Here is a 16,962-nt window from a genome sequence, read left to right on the forward strand (position 1 = left end):
CATTGTTGTAATTTGTTTCGCTACGGCAGCAGTTTCTGTTGAGTTTACGTCGTTATAGCTGTTAAGCTAAAATATGGCCCATGAACATGAACACAAAAAAGTCTGGAAATATCGCCGAAAGAAAGTCACAAAATCGGAGCATTTTAACTGTTTATTTCGTCATAAAGGTATTTATTAATGGGAATAACAGTGTGAGGATCCGGTCTTCACTGCGTGATAATGACCGGGTGTGGGGGTGACCGCTGTTAATGGACCTCGACTTCGTCTCGGTCCATTAACAGCGGTCACCCCCACACCCGGTCATTATCACGCAGTGAAGACCGGATCCTCACACTGTTATTCCCTTAGTATTGTCTACAACATTTCAAGAAACACAGTATTTTAGATGTTGATTTTTGTAACTGAAGAACAGTTCACTAGCTGCACTTCTTACTGAGATTTTTTTCCCTGTCACCTTTGACACGTGAAGTTTGTATCACAGAGCATAGTTCACATTTAACAACTGTTGACTACTCTGATGTGGGATATGGTTTTTTTAAAGGTAGAGTACATCATTTGTCATTTGTGCATTTTTTTCGTTTGAAGCAACAAAAGTGCTCTAATTCTAAAGAAGGGTGATTAACAACTAACCTGATGAAATTTTAGCCCAGTGAATGCTGTATATTCCGAGAAAACCATATTCTAGGATCTCAAATTCAATTCAAGTTGCCGAGTCATGTTTTGAATTGCGCCTGAAATCAACGCCTGGGACACGTTCTCATTCAGCCGATTGCAGCTGCGTGATGTTACGCACTGAACCGACAAATTGTAGCAACCGTGCGCGAGTGTCCGTCATGTCAACGCTTGAGCGCAGCAGTCGCCGAATTAAAAACTATTAATTTACAATTACTAACGGAAATTTCCAAAAACGCGTCTTTAGACGCATCTTTGAAAATGACCTTCTTTTATTGTTTTCTTCAAAACAAAAGCATGCACTAAGGAATAATTTCACAGGGAGTTTAGTGCCATTACTATCTTTAAAGGGAAAATACAACATTTGCAAACAACAACAAATAAAACTACCAAATCATTTTGAAACACCTTGCTGGACTGTTAGTGAATGACAGTGTAAAGCATCCTGTAAAATCATGGCACCTGGTATACTGTCATTTTCAAGAAAAGTGGTATTTTTGTATCAATTTCCAACGCTGGTCTGCCGACCAGCGTTGGAAAAAAATGGCTTTTTTTCAAATACTGGCCCCAATTGACCATCGCACTTGTTTGCAATCGATTACACACCTATGAACGGGTACTAGCCAGCTAGACTGGTTCCCTGACCTTACAATTCCCCAATGTATGTAAACTGATCTGTTTCTTCTTATATGGAGTCAGGGAACCAGACTACAGGAAAATGATTGTTTTTCTTGGTTTTTATAGCATTTTCGAACCCAAAACCTCAAAAAAGTCAGTGTAACTATATTTGCTATATATTTCAAACCCTCCAATTCCATCCATTTCTGAAAATTACAGCAAAAGCAAATGATGTATATTCCCTTTAAACCAAGTATGCTTTCCAACAATAATTTTGTCAGTTACTTTTTGGATAGCTGCAAATGATCTACTCTACCTTTAACACCCGATGGGCGCATTAACAATTGTTGACTACTCTGATGTGGGATACGGCGTTTTTAACACCTGAGGGTCTCATAGCACACGAGGCAGAGCCAAGGGTACTATGCGCCCTGTAGTTTTTGTATTCATGCACGACACAGCATATATATTTTCTACAGTTCCAGAATTACAAATTTCTTGATGTTTCAATAGAAATCTCCATGGTTGTGCAAAAGTTAGCGAGTCTGGGACGCGAACCTTGCACAAGTTGGCACAACTTGTCTGCTGTAAGGCATCCGTAGAAAATTGACTGAAGGTTTCATTTTTTCCCCCCGGCTATGTTGTGACTGGAAAGGTTTTGACGTCCAATACTATGAGGTTGATAATCCTGCGTCATCTCTTCTTCCCTGACTTGGCTGCTAGCTCCAGTCCCTGAATATACCTCCTTGGAATCTGGTAGTGATCTGTGAAAACCAAAGAGTTAATGAGTGTATGAAGTTGGACAGATCAACTTACTAGTGAACCCTTCCTGCCCGTCAACCAGGCTGTGCGCATTGACCAGATGAATCACAACTTTTGTTAACCCTCCTGCTATTTAAACAGTCACAGACAGTCAAAATTCACTTCCACTTCCCCATCTATACTTTGAGCGAAGGCTAGTCACCAGCAGTCAGATAGTATGTCAAGCAAGCACTGTGACTAGTTGAACTGGGTCATTGAACAGACTAAACAGGCAAGTTGTGGTCACAGCTGTTTTATCACTCACCCGGAGTCAAAGCATAGCTGTATCAAGTTACTTAAAAACAGTCCCAGCCAGTCAATCCTGCTTTATGTAGGCTGGGAACTGTTGAAAGCAGTCATTTGTTTGTTTTGACTGAAAGGACTACTTGGCACAGAATGTTTGTTTGCATAGGAGGGTTTAGTGATCCCAAGTCAAACGTTATTCATGGCATAATTAGACGTCCTCTTCAATTCCTAACTGGCTCCAGCAATGCAATAGAAAAGCACTGCGTGTCATTCTGATTCAAATCAACCGGTTTAAATCCTGGACGGGTATACGGAGAGTCAAGTGAAAAAAAATCTCCCCCTCTGGAAAATTCATAGCCCCACCCCTAATTAGGATCATTTTCCTCCATTCAAAGGCTGTGTCCGAATGACTTGGCAATGGCTACCAATACACTTGCTTCTATCTAACCAGCATCCCACATTCAGCCGTAGCCAAGTATTCCAGACAAGGCTTTGCTCACCTGTCAGCAATGTCTCGACAAACCGCACTTGCTTGCCCTGTATGATGACCTGTGACCCCGACCCTTGACCCGGCATCTGATGGATGGTACTACTAGCTGCCACGCCCACCTGTAAACGATGCGCAAAGTCCTTGGGTTCTATACCGTAAGGTTCTAGGTTGTGGATTACTGTCACCTGTACAAAAACGGAAGAGAGCATTACTTCGGAAAGTTCGGATCAAATGTCTAGAGACCCTTAAAAACCACGAAATTGTGAAGTTATCAAATGAACAGTTGTATTGTAAAACTTACATTCTTATTGCCAGATTTTCGTTCAATCTTGATTTGTATCGGCTGAAGTTTCCCCTTCCTGGTGTTTCCCTGACCTGACGACCTTTGACCTGGCAGAATGACCTCATGCCCTGATGTCATTTTTCCATTACACCTGTCAAAAATAAAAATAATTTGTAAACTGAACAAAGAAATTGACTGGAGCAGGGTTTGAACCTGCGATCTTCGTATTGCCGTTCCAGTGCTGACTAGCGCCCCTTGAACAAAGACATTGATGAAATGGGGAACCGCCAACATAGGGCTGGACAGCTCCCTGGGTAGAGCACCGGAACAGCAATCCGGAGGTCGCAGATTCAAACCCCGCTCAAGTCAATGTCTTTATTCAACTTCAAAATTAAAAGAAAAACAGTTACACGAAACGAAGTCAAGATCAATATTTTACAGTTAACCAAGTAATAATTATGATGTTAAGGAATAAAAGTCAATATTCTCCAGACACAAACTGCAAACGGCCGCAACAGGACCGGAACCTTCCCTTTTTCTAACTTGAGACAAAGATGTCAAGTGAGAATGAAAATATGCAGAGAGTTCGAACCCACCTACTAAACAGTTGATCCCACCGGAGTTTCTCCACATACCCCTCTGACCGGTTGATAAGTGCATCGTGTAATGGGCCGTCAAGGTTCACCATCCTAATCAAACGATAAAAACAAGGAAAGGGGTTTGAAGGGGAGCTACTGTGCTTGTGTCCTTTTGCAAGGCACTTAACACATAGGAGCACACGAGGGCAGCAGAGTGTGGTTAAAGGGAAGATACATCATTTGCAAACATGACAAAACGAAATGATCAAATTATCACGAAATACCTAACTGGATTGTTAGGGAATGACAGTCTAAAGCATCTTGTAAAACTTGGCTCCTGATGTGCTGACAATTTCAAGAAAAATAGTATTTTTCCAATGCTGGTCGGCCGACCAGCGTTGGAGAAAACTGGTTTTTATTAAAAAACTGCTCCTTGTTTTTCATAAGTACTTATTCCGCATTTTCTTTGCAATTGATCACACACCTGTGAAGGGGTACAAGCTGCTAGACTGATTCTCTGACCTTACAATTCCCAAAAATCTATAAATTTCTCTGTTTCATCTTAAGTGGGGTCAAGGAACCAGACTACAAGAACATGATTGGTTTTCCTTGTTTTTTTCAGCATCTACAAGCTCAAAATGTGAAACAAGTCATTTTAACAATATTTGCTATAACATACCTATCCTCCAAATCCATTTATCTCTGAAAATTGCAGTAAAAGCAAATGTTGTATATTCCCTTTAATGGAGGACAAACAGATACGAGCTCTGTAACTCAAGTCCCAAAAAGGTATCTTTTATTTACTTAAACTTGAGGGGTTTAAAAGGACAAATTCTTTGAGGGATTCTTGAAAAGTGGGCAGCCACAGTGCTTGTGTCCTTGAGCAAGACACTTATCTCCAATGAGCACACAGTGCATGCCCAGAGTCTTTAAAAGATTCACCTTGGATTCTCTTTGTCGGCCAGGTCGTGGTGTTTGATGTAGTTAGTCACGGCTTCTCTTAGAGCCTCGTGCGTTAGCCAGTCACCTTTGCTGAAAAAAAACAATGATCGACATCTTTTTTCAACTACACAAAATTATGGCGGGCTGTAGGGGAATTTTTTTCTGATTACAACATATAGGCATGGAGATAATAAAAACGACAAATTGAAAAAAAGGGGGCAAACTTTCTCGACAGGTTTTACAAATAAGCAAGCAACTGTCTCGGAATTCCCTCAAAGGGAAATTATTGCTCAAAGGAACTTATGTTTGCAAGTCTGAAGAAATCTGAGAACTAATCCGAGGAGTTTTTGAGGAAATACCAGTACGTGTGTTTGAAACATTTATTTCAACTATATCTACAGGGACGACAAAATTGAAGTAAAATACTAAAAGTTATATTGAAGGTTTTATAGAGGCTAGTAGAGGTGGCAAAACCAAAAGATTGTGTGTAGCTTGCTGAGGAGATCCTTACCCATAGCCTGATAATTTCAGTATGGGTAGCATATCAGCAGACACTCCGTTCATTAGTCTCACTTCAAGCTGGCTCTGAGTTGCTGATGCTCCGATACTCCCACTAGATGCAGAGGATCCGTCATTTGATGCTGGCACAACAAAGGAACGGAGTCTAGCAATTGGAATATGAAAAGAATACATGTGAGGCGTTCTGGTAAAAAGGAGACGGAACTGGGCACAGGCTGTAGCGGAGAAAAATGCAAGAAACTGAATGGGGGTGATTTTTTTTCTTTTCAGATTTATTGATATTTGTAATCTTTGATTTGTCTACTACACATTATTTTTAATGAAATAGTATCAAAATGCTGGACTAAAAGCCTTTTTAATGAAAAACAAATGGTATCTTTCATTTTCACGAATGCAAACTCAAAACTCTAAAGGCCCTTTTTTCAGTATTTAATTTTTGAACATGTCGATAAACCCAACCTTTAAACAGCCATAACTCGTCAACGGAATGTCCTATTGAAGTGCAACAAACAGTATTGTATTAGGAGAATTTTATTCTCTTTCCTAATACCTGCAAACCCTCATTTCGACCTCTACCCAGTTCTCATTTTGCCTGAACTCCTCAAATATGTCAGACAATAGATCAATCTGATAAGCCCTGCCCATGATGTTAAGCCCCATCACAGCCGTGACTGCACAACTTAATATCCGACAAAACTTAGACATAAGTGTATTAATGCATTATGTGAGTCCCATTATGTGCGGGACAAACCCATAACGGCTTCACCTCAGTGCCAGCCTTCAGCCAGTGGTCTCCCCCAACTCTGCCTTTGTAACTATTGTGGGGGTACTTGCACAGAGAATTCATATTGGTGGCGAAAAATATAATGCGCACCTCAAATTAAAGAATGCTTATGTGATGGCTTGTAAAACTGTGATGGTGGGAGAAATGTCTACAGGCAAACTGTGAGTGAAAGACATCAGGACATCGACTTACTCCGGATGGTCCTTGTGCACAGCTGTGATGAAGTCAACTCCCTTCTTCTCCTCCTTGACCTCAAGTAACCCCTCCGAGTGCAACTTCTGTAGAAACTTGGACAGTTTCTTGTAGCTGGTCTTCTTCATGTCTAACGTTTGGCCCTCAGGGCTGTGGAAATGGAATTATGTTCTAACTAATTATTGTTCAGACAAAAGAAACCTGAGAAATTGACTGGAGCGGGGTATGAACCAGCGACCTCCGGATTACCGTTCCCGCGCTCTACCGAATGTTGGTGGTTCCACATTTTGTCAATGTCTTTGTTCAAGGGGTGCTAGTCAGAAGCCGTAAACCCAATATTCCATGTAGCCAGGGAACACGCCTTAAGTCACAATGCTAGCAACATTATGGGTGCAGACCAGTAAATCGGTCCGAAATTGCATGCGCCGGCCAAATCGCGATTTGCATGCCCTCAAAATCTTCGGTATTTGAGCATGCTGTGGGCCATGAACTTGAGGGTTTGTAGAAAATATGGGTGGAAGCCGTGCACAGGACTGGGAGCTTGCAGTTCTGTGTAATTTTGATGTAATTTGGACCCTAAAAGCGCTCTATTTTGCAATGGAGTGTAGGCATCGTTTTTCAAAATGGCGATGGGCTTCAGGACTATTTTCAGGGGTGATCATCTTCAGATGGAAATTTCTCCTAAAAGTCATCAGTTGACCCCCCCCGAAAATTGAAAAGAAAATGAAAGATGATGAAATAAGCTTTAATTTGATGTGTGTCTCGAACACCTTGGAGAGTTGTGAGTATTTTTCCCGAATTTTTGAAGTGGGAGCATTTACCATTGGGGTCTATGGAAGTTTATTTACTGGTCTGCTACCTTATGCTGCAAACCTGGGAAATAGCAAACTGGGAACACTCGGAGAGTGATTCCATTATCATAAACCCTGTCAGTTTTCCATTGTAGTGTATTTGAAAATTCAAAAACAAATTGATTAGTGCACATGTGTGTCACCAAAAAATAGTCACTAACAAATCCAACACAGCTTGAATATCACAAAACCGATACTAATTTGTTCTGAACCAGATTGTTCTACTCCACTGCTCTTTGCCAGCTTGTTGAATAAGAAATCAGGATAAGAAATCAGACACTACATGCAGCAAGTCACTCTGTTGATTCTTACCAGTCGCTGGCAGGCAAAATCTCAATGAATGCAGCTGTACACAATATCTTATGATTTCATTTGTCAAATTTGTGAATAGATTTTCTGGACACAAATTCCAGAACACGTAACTTACCAACAAGCTACAACATAGGATCTGAAGAAGTTACTGGTGAGCAGGGGTAGATCTGATGGTTTGATCTTAGACTTCAGACTGTGTAGTGTGCACTGGTATAACAGAGCATCCATCTTCTCTAAAAGTAAATCAAAGAAAGTAAATCACGAACGAATTTGACTTCATTTCAACAAACTTGTATTTTATGTACTATCCTCATCCTTAACCAAACCAAAACCACCCATTCCCAAAGGATATAAATTACACTAACGATTGAGCTTGTTAAAAGTAGATTTTGCTCTGTGGCATGCACAACTATATTTTTTGGTCCAATTGGAAAATGAAACACATCTTTTTTTCAAGTCGATACAGTATTAAGTCTTGTTACAGATGAAAGCACTGATGCATTGCATGGTTTTCAAACTTACATCATGTGTCCCCCCACCCAAGAAAAAATTAAATGACTGCAATATTATAAAATGTAGATTTTTTTCATCTCCATGCTGAAGACACCAGAAGGCAGTGTTGGAGTAAAGTCCATCACAAGTCCTCAAAAGTCAATCACAAGTCCTCACAAGTCCATCACATGTTAACTAAGGCTCTTAAAATGACGTTGTGCAATAGCATTCCTTGTGTGACTGTTCATCCACTGTTTCTTGGGACTGGACTTGTGATGGACATGAGATGGACTTGACCACAAACACAACAAGAAGTATGCAGTAGTTTCCAGGCACAGGTTGGTTGGTGAAATCTTATCACAGGTCTCACCCGTTGGAGACAGAGCATCCTCTTCATCGCCCTCCTCTGCTCCCTCACCACCACCTGCAGCATCAGCTGGACCGTCTTCAAGATTTAACTCACTAAGCTGTGGCTCCATTTCGTCTTGCAGCATGGCCGGTAATGAGTTACTCGCCTCAGTGGCTGTGCCATTCTGTTCTGCAGATGCGACATCTTCTGTGAAATCTTCAGAAAATATTCCGCTCGGCGGGGGGAGAGGGATGTCTGGTAAGGACGTTTTGTTTCCCTGAGCCCTGAGAAATACACCCATCAAGAAATTTTAATGAATTTCTGGTGTTTTCTTTTAAATACAATTTAAAAAATAGACTGATTTCAGCCCCATCCTGACATTTTTCTGTTTAGAGAATGGCATTCCAATTCTCAAAATATCGATCTTCTAATATCAGATTTTAGCCGGCCAGACAGTCTAGCAAGCTTGATGGTCGAGAGTTAAGACATCCAAACTAGTAAGCAAGAGGTCATGGGTTCGAGTCCTACCCGAGTAAGATCGTGAATTTATTTCTCACAATTCTTCGTACAGAGTGCTTTCAGGCGATGTATGAAATTACACTGGTGAAGGGCATTCTGTAAAGTTGGGTTTCTTTCCTGCCCCTGTTACATCTGACATCAATGATTTTATAATTCTGATGCACTCCTTAATGCAGTCGTCCTCCAAGAGTGAAAATGAATAGCAAGCTACCCCCCCCCAAAACCCCCCCCCCCCCCCAATGTTTGAAGTCATTCTTCGTGATACTTGAATGGTTAATTTTGACTCACAAAAATCAAGCAGTTGCGTGCTAGTCGTGAATCCTGCCGCATAATTAATGTTCCACACAACGTTCCCCAAGCACTCACCACAGCATATCCTTGTAACAATGGATGATTTGAACGCCTCGTCCCTTCATTCCATTGGCCGTCATACCGTCACTGGACATAGCGGCATGGCCGATGGCTATTGGAGCTTGATTGCCTAGCAGGCAGACTGCACAGAGCTGACCCTTACTGAGTCGTGGCAGGCCGGATTGCTGGAGAATGACTCCTGGTAACATCAGATCTGCATTCAGAAATTAACTGTGTTGTTATTGGTGAGGCAATATAATCTAGGCTAACATTAATGCACGGCTGAGCATAAACAACAGATGTCCAGCCCAAGACCTTGGCACAGTGCATCCTCCAAAATCAGCCACACATTTTTGCCATATAGCCTCAATCCTGCAAAATCCTCCATTTGGCAAAGAGGATTTTGGATGATTTGGGAAGGTTAGGGTTAGGCCCTGCCTCATAGTGGTTGGACCAATCACAGTCTGTCACGTGTACACTTTAGACTTGACAGGTGTCGCGGGAACATGCACTACTGTATTATAGGGAGATGCGTGTGTTGTTGGCCAGGCAAGACGTGGGCAGTCGCTTAAGACCAAATTCAGAATGGCTCATTTAGGACAAGTACCAACAGTGCAAATGGACAGCCACACAGTACAGCCAAACAGACAGGAAGACCAACAGACAGAAAAATCAGGGAGTCACTTTACCTGCTCCCCCTGAGATTTTGTCCAGGACTTGTGGCCAAGTAGTGAGGCATGGTAGTAGGTTAGGGTGCTTCCAAAGGGTGTAAACTGAAGGAAAAAAATGAAATCAAAATGATGTTCAAAACTATAACTTTTATAGAAAATTCATTTACAAAGTTATAACTAAAACTGTTTTAAGCAGATTTATATTATTATTTTTTTTCACTTGACTTCATCCGAATTAGACGAGGAATAAACAAAATATCCATAAAATGATATCTATAATTGTGAGTAGATGTCAACAAGGGGGAGGGGCATATGTGGGGTGGGGTGGGGTCCTTGACTAGAATCCCAAATTCAACCGCTTTTTTTGGTGTTTTTTGTATTACTTTGAAACAACAACATTTCTCAAAATTTTAAGCAGGGTGCCTAACTAACATATATGGAAGTTTTAGTTCAATAGCAGCTGTACATATATTGAGAAACATGTCAACTTTTGTATTAGATCTCGTAATCGGATTTTGTTACTAATAAACATTAAAAAAAGTGTGCCCTCTGACACACTTTTTAAAACTGCCTTCAATCATTGTTTTCTTCCAAATGATACCATTTCAAGTGGAGTAATCTCACAGGGTAGTTGATACCATCCCTATCCTGAAAGATTTTTTTTCATTAAATCTGCGTTATCACCATATGTTCCATATGCCCTTAATACCTGTTGGATAGAGTTGCTTCTCAATCTGGAAGAATATCGGCGTTCCCGTCAGACAGTAGACGTGCATGATGCAATCGCTGTGCGTAGTGATCTTCATCACTGTCATGTCATCTTTGTTCGGAGTTAGCTCAGCTACTTCGTCCGAGTCTAGAACTGGAAACTGCTCGCTGATGGTGCTGCGCAGTTTGCGCCTGCAGTTACCATGTTGGGAAAAGAAAATATCGGTATTGAGTTAAGTTTTTTTCATACGAGTTGAAGGGAGTGGTCTGGCCATATAATTTTGTTAAAAACTTTCGGTCTACCTCAATAACTTACTAATAGGAACCCTCTATTTCTTCTTTGTTGCTAGAATGCTTCAGTTGTCAACTGAATGTAGCTCAGACTTTACTTTCCTTAAAAAAAAAACCTTCCGGGCCATGAATCAGAAACAAAAATTTTAATCTGGCTTTCGCCAGCAGTTTAGGCAAGTTTGAATAGTAAGAATGTCTTTTGATTCTAGGAAGGGGTCCTTAAAGTGTAATCTAAGGCCAAAAATATTAGTTCTGCTTCCGATTAAATGGCATTTGAAAATAGGGTAGGTAGGTATGGGAACTTTTTTTTTGGGGGGGGCAATTTTTTAGTAAATGATCATATGGAGGTGTCTGCGTGTAGTCATGGGTAAAAGGTAATAATTGATGATGGGGGGGAGGGGGGGGGGGGAGGGTGGGGGGCGAGGAACACAAAACCACCTCTTTCACTTGTTAAAAAGCTTGAACAAGAAAGTTTATTTTACTTGGCCTCATGTGCTTCCGCATTTTCTTTCCCTACAGAATTGACTGAAACCTTACAGGGAATGTACATCATTGGCTTTTGCTGTAATTTTCAGAAATGAACTATTTGAGAGGTTAGTATAATAGATCAAATATTGTTACACTGACATTTTTGAAGTTTGGTGTTCGAAAAGGTTGGAAAAACCAAGAAAACCAAAAATGTTCAAGTAGTCTGCTTCCCTGACTCCACAAAAGATAAAATGGATCAATTTATAGATGATGGAAAATTGTAAGGCAAGGGAACCAGTCTTACGCTGGCCTGCACCCGTTCATGAACATGTAACCAATAGCAAACAAAATTTGGACTGAAAAAAAAAGGCACATTTGGAGCAGTAGTTGAAAAATAGTTAGGTTTTTCCAACGCTGGTCGGCCGACCACCGTTGGAAATGTTTACAAAAATACCATTTTCTTGAAAATGACTTCACACCAGGTGCCATAATTTTACAAGATGCTTGAGACTGTCATTTACCAACATCCTAGTAAGGTATTTCGTAAAAACTTGGTAGTTTATTTTTCGATGTTTACAAATGTTGTATATTTCTAAAAGAGTATTGCATTTCGTATTCAAACGAATTTGAAATAGCGCCCTCCATATTTCATCGTAGGAACCGCATGCACGACGTAAAAAGAGGGACGTCATGCTGTAAAGTTTGTGTAACAAACGTTTGCTTTTGTTTTGATAGGGAAAACTAAGGAGAAAAAGTTCTACCTGTCTGATCCTCGAATGGCGATGTTTGACTTTGTGTGGAATGCTTTTCGGAACATCACGGGGAGTTCAAAAAACGGACAAACTTGGGTTTCCAAACAAATTCTAACGATGCAACTGTAAGACAGATTGCGAAATGTGCTTGCAACAAAAATCTGCATGTGTTTTTAACTGTACCTTAAACTTAATTCAGTCCTTTGCTCATATTTTTCTTTCCAAAATTCATTGACAAAATTCTGCACTTCATGTACGAAATGATTTTTTTCTTTAAATCTTTTAAAAAACAGTTTCAAAAACATCATATCATCCAAAAAGGGTTAGATATTTGTAAACTTTGTATTTTTGTTGACGTAATTTACCAATGATAAATATTATATTCTTAAAGGACTGAATTAAGTTTAAAATCGTGGTGGCTGATTAAAGGGGCGGAGTCGTTTGTTGGATATTTTTGAGACAATTACTGTATTTTTAAAAAAGGAAAGAATAATTAATTTCACGAAGAACTCAAACAATAAGGCAATCGGGGAAAACCTCACTTTTCTGTTAAGTGTGCCTTTATATCGAGAATTATATGTTAACAACTTGAGCATAATTCTCATCAAAATCATTTCTTTTTCTCCCAATTAATCTTTCTACTTTCGTGTCTGATATGTTTTGTTTGTGGTTAGAACACTTTTCTCCGATTGTTCTTTTCTTTTGGTCTGTTTTTGTTTTGTCTTTTTTTGGGGGGGGGGGGGGGGGGGGTCTCTGTGGCTTGCAGCCGAAATTATGCGCTTAATAGCGCGCGCACCAGTGTCAAGTGAAAATTAATGGAGGACGCCATATTGTATCCATACGCGTCCTAAAATAGTTTCTTTTGTGAATTTTTCTTCTATCTGTGAGGTTTATTTTGGCATTAAAACGCATACACAAAATCCATAATAAGACTGATATATTCTGACTATGTAATCCTCGTTTGTAATCTCAAAAAAGGAGAACAATGGTCGCCGATGTTGGTGTTGGCGTAGAATTAACGATAAGGCCGAATAGCATGCTATTTAAGTTGTGATCAAAATATCTCTTGTTTTGGCGCGACAATGTAGTCGCTTTTCGGTGGCATCTGAGTTATTTCTCGGGACATCCTGTTCGGATTTGATGCCTTTCTGACTTTGATTATAGCATTGTTCTACTCCGGACTAAGGTGGCTTCCTTACTGTTACCGTAGAGGGGTGAGGATTTGTGTCACATTTGCTCTTTTTGTGTGTCTTTTCGAAGGGGTTCAAGTGCAGTACGTACGTGCGGTGTGCTGCAACGCGCAGGATGTCAGACAAGTCGACCGTTGAGACAACTCGACTCGGGACAAGTCGACCGTTGAGACAACTCGACCGTTGAGACAAGTCGACCGTTAAGACAACTCGACTCGGGACAACTCGACCGTTGAGACAGCTAACGTGCACGGCACGTGCACGGTACGGCCACGCGGTTGACCGGAGATGCGCGCACAGGCCCGGCAAAAACGAACGATGTGCATGTGCACGGACAATCACGCTGCGCTATATCGGCTCTGCTCTATGCAACAAAACAAAGTAATGTGTCATAACTCCCAAACGGCGATCAGCCGCCGTCAAAATCCCCGGTACTATCCCCAAAACTAGGCCCAAAATCATGCGAGGCGACATGTCTCAACGGTCGACTTGTCTTTCCATTTATCGCACATACGGTCGAGTTGTCTCAACGGTCGAGTTGTCTCAACGGTCGACTTGTCCCGAGTCGAGTTGTCTCAACGGTCGACTTGTCTGACCCCCAACGCGCAAGCCAATGTCCATGACTGCACATTGCATGGACTGTGGGTCATGTGGGGGGTCACTGTGCGGGTAGCGAACCTTTTTGCATGTAAATTCGTATAGGGCCTATGATCGGCAACACTATGAGTCTATAGTTAATTAGTATGACAATGACCATGATACTATTGATAGGCCCCTACTAGTAAAAAAGTAGTAAGTTAGACAATGTTAGATCTTTACCGATTGTTGGTGATTGTGTGTTTTTTTTACTGCAAATACAATAGGCCTACTCTTTTTAGTCTTTACTCAGTCACTGGGCTCCATATTTGTCATGCTTTTTGGTCCTTCATTTCCTTTGGCCATGTTGGCTGTGTTTTAATTATTTCTGTATTCCAAAATGACCTGAACTCAGAGTTGGTCTGAAGCAGTCTTCGGAAAAAAATGTTGAAACCTGACGCCACTTCTGTGATTATGTACAAAGTCTGTGCACATGATGGAGAGTCAAGAAAATTTCCTAAACAAAATTGGAAATGTTTCTCACTGTCCCAGATTCATGTGTTAATCTTCATTTTTGCAATGAATGACCTTATTGAGATAATTTATGAAGAAAACAGTGGCGTCAGAATGCAATATTTTTTCCAGTCTTTTAAATCTTAATTTGACCCTATTTTCAATGATTTTGTTGTTGCAATTTTAGACAGTCATGACGACAGTAGGCCCTAATGCGCCTATCAATTGTTTCCCCCACCCCTCCCCTCCCGGGCTGCCCCACCCAAGATGTGGGGATTGTCACTTTTGAAGTGACAAAATCCCCACCCCTCGGGCAAAATTTAAGTGACAATCCCCGACCATGCCCCGACTTACAAACGTGGGGCACACTAGTGATTGCCTTTCCATTAGTACGCCAATGTTAACAATGTTATTTGAGTGACCAAAATCCCCACCCTGGGGCATGAAAAACGTGACCAAATCCCGACATCGGACCTGGGGCAGCGCGGGAGGGGAGGGGTGGGGGAAACATTTGATTGGCGCATAACATTAGGCCTATCTTTTGGTAGACCTAGATAATGCAATTTTGTCATTTAGTGGCAGCCATAACCCACATGCCGATGCGAATCAACGTTTTTTTTGCGCATTCACAGTGCGTAGCGGTTATCCTGGTGATGGCCATTTTAAATTTTTGTATTGAATTTCCCTAAAACATTCTTAACCCTGCTCTCTAACCATAACATTCCTGTTGGTTTTAACATTAAACATCACTAACTTAGTAAAGTAAACTAAATATGGGTCTAATAATGATTCATTTTGAAAATGTATTATTTAGAATGTGATCGAATTTTACGGCCACAATTTATTTTTTTGAACAGGAGGGTGTCGTGCAATTAAGTCAACATGAATGGAGAGGTCCCAAGTGTTCCCATTACAACCTTGTCTGGTATATCAAGTCTGACTGACTGTAAGTATCTAGGCCTAATATTCAAAATACCAACGCATATACATATTAACCCTAACCGCCCTGAATCCTTCAAAATCCTCTTTGCCAAAGTGGAGGCATTTGGAGGATTGAGGTTGCATGATCAAAGTGTGTTACTGATTTCGTAGGATGCACTTTGTCAAGGTCGTGGGCCGGACCTTGTGTTGTTTTTGCTCAGCCATGCACAAATATAGGCCTGGATTATGCTTGAAATCCTCCGTACTGCTCCAGGATGTCACTGACCAAGCCTCAACATATTGACAGTCACTGCCGCAGCATTTTGCAGGATTCAGGCAGTGGGCACCCCTCCCTGGACCATATTTAAGAAATAATGGAGGAATTTGCAGGATTGAGGCTACAGTGTATATGCTATTTTTCCGTGACGCCAATTGGAGGATTTTGCAGAATTGAGGCTACATCCTAGCAAAAAAGGCCTAGGGAGTTAGGGTTAATATAACATTTGTGTAAAGAAAACTAAAATTGGTCAAGATTGGAAGGGATTTCAATATTTAACTTACTTTTGCTATAGATCGGGGCGGAGTGACGTCATCTGATGAAATACATCTATTCATTTGCACATCAGTTTTCATTTGTTGCTATGTGTTACCATTCAGCAGGCCAGACTCGGGAACCATTGAGTTTCAAGAACATTGGTCTGGGAGCTAGATACAGGCATGCAACTTTTCCGCAGATCCGCTGATTTCCTCATTTTTTGCTTCTCAGGAATGCCATTACAAATTGAAAAACACTGTACAAAGTCTTGTGCGGTTTGGAGTTTCCTCGTTTTTTCCCCTAAATTCCCAGTTGCATGCATGTAGATAAGCCAATGTCAAAAAAATACTGGATGTCCGCGCCAACCTATATCCAGTTGCACACAAATTTAGCTTTCGATACTCTGTACTGGTGAAATTGAACAGACCATACATAAATTGATTAACGTTAAGCCAAAACAGTTTGGCCTCTCCGAGTTAAGAACAAAATTTACAACAATCTGTTTCCGTGTTTACCTTTAAAGGGAATATACATCATTTGCTTTTGCTGTAATTTTCAGAAATGGATGGAATTGGGGGGTTGCAAATATAGTTACACTGACTTTTTTGAGGTTTTGGGTTCAAAAATGCTATAAAAACCAAGAAAAACAATCATTGTATTGTAGTCTGGTTTCCTGACTCCTTATAAGAAGAAACAGAGCAGTGTACATACATTGGGGAATTGTAAGGTCAGAGAACCAGTCTAGCTGGCTTGTACCCGTTCATAGGTGTGTAATCAATTGCACACAAGTGCGATGGTCAATTTGGGCCAGTATTTGAAAGAAAGCCAGTTTTTTCCAACGCTGGTCGTCCGACCAGCGTTGGAAATTGATACAAAAATACCACTTTTCTTGAAAATGACAGTTTACCAGATGCCATGATTTTACAGGATGCTTTACACTGTCATTCACTAACAGTCCAGCAAGGTATTTCAAAATGATTTGGTAGTTTTATTTTTTGATGTTTGCAAATGTTGTATTTTCCCTTTAACCTTTGTTACTTCATCCCCAGTGTTAACAGAGCTTCCGTTGCCCTCGCCGTTACCCTGCACAGTCAACAACAAAGGGTTGTTGTACAGCCCTCGCGTGGCAGATGAAGCCAAACGTCTCCTTGGAATCCAAGATGAGAATCTGGTACCCCAGCTTCTGCATGCGCTCAGCCAGACCAACACAGACAACATGTAGGTTACCAGACAGAATAACTCTAACTAATAAAAGAAGTATAAGGCCATGTACCAATCTCTTGTTAAGAGATTTTGTCTAGTCATTGGACAGCCCTTTTGGACATGGCCTAATATCAG

General features: G+C 40.9%; 2 protein-coding genes across 2 annotated transcripts in view; one reads left to right on the top strand and one right to left on the bottom strand.

Annotated features, from left to right (window-relative positions):
- Positions 1–1,529: 1,529 nt before the first annotated feature.
- Positions 1,530–12,079, bottom strand: LOC119738369 (eukaryotic translation initiation factor 2D-like). The gene is made up of 13 exons (XM_038213242.1): positions 11,899–12,079; positions 10,380–10,570; positions 9,689–9,772; positions 9,015–9,213; positions 8,151–8,413; positions 7,404–7,521; positions 6,126–6,275; positions 5,142–5,294; positions 4,631–4,720; positions 3,707–3,799; positions 3,129–3,261; positions 2,838–3,012; positions 1,530–2,054 (listed from the first exon to the last, which is right to left on the bottom strand). Exons 1-13 carry the CDS (start codon positions 12,054–12,056, stop codon positions 1,984–1,986), a joined length of 1,878 nt encoding a protein of 625 aa, XP_038069170.1. The 5' UTR covers positions 12,057–12,079; the 3' UTR covers positions 1,530–1,983.
- Positions 12,080–12,919: 840 nt separating this feature from the next.
- Positions 12,920–16,962, top strand: part of LOC119738368 (nipped-B-like protein) — a 50,665-nt gene continuing 46,622 nt past the window's right edge. The window contains exons 1-3 of the mRNA XM_038213241.1: positions 12,920–13,103; positions 15,026–15,114; positions 16,674–16,842. Coding sequence (XP_038069169.1) covers positions 15,051–15,114; positions 16,674–16,842 — 233 coding nt within the window. The 5' untranslated portion in view covers positions 12,920–13,103; positions 15,026–15,050. The remainder of the gene's footprint in view (positions 13,104–15,025; positions 15,115–16,673; positions 16,843–16,962) is intronic.

This window comes from Patiria miniata, unplaced genomic scaffold, assembly GCF_015706575.1.
Source record: "Patiria miniata isolate m_02_andy unplaced genomic scaffold, ASM1570657v1 HiC_scaffold_3, whole genome shotgun sequence".
NCBI lineage: Eukaryota > Metazoa > Echinodermata > Asteroidea > Valvatida > Asterinidae > Patiria > Patiria miniata.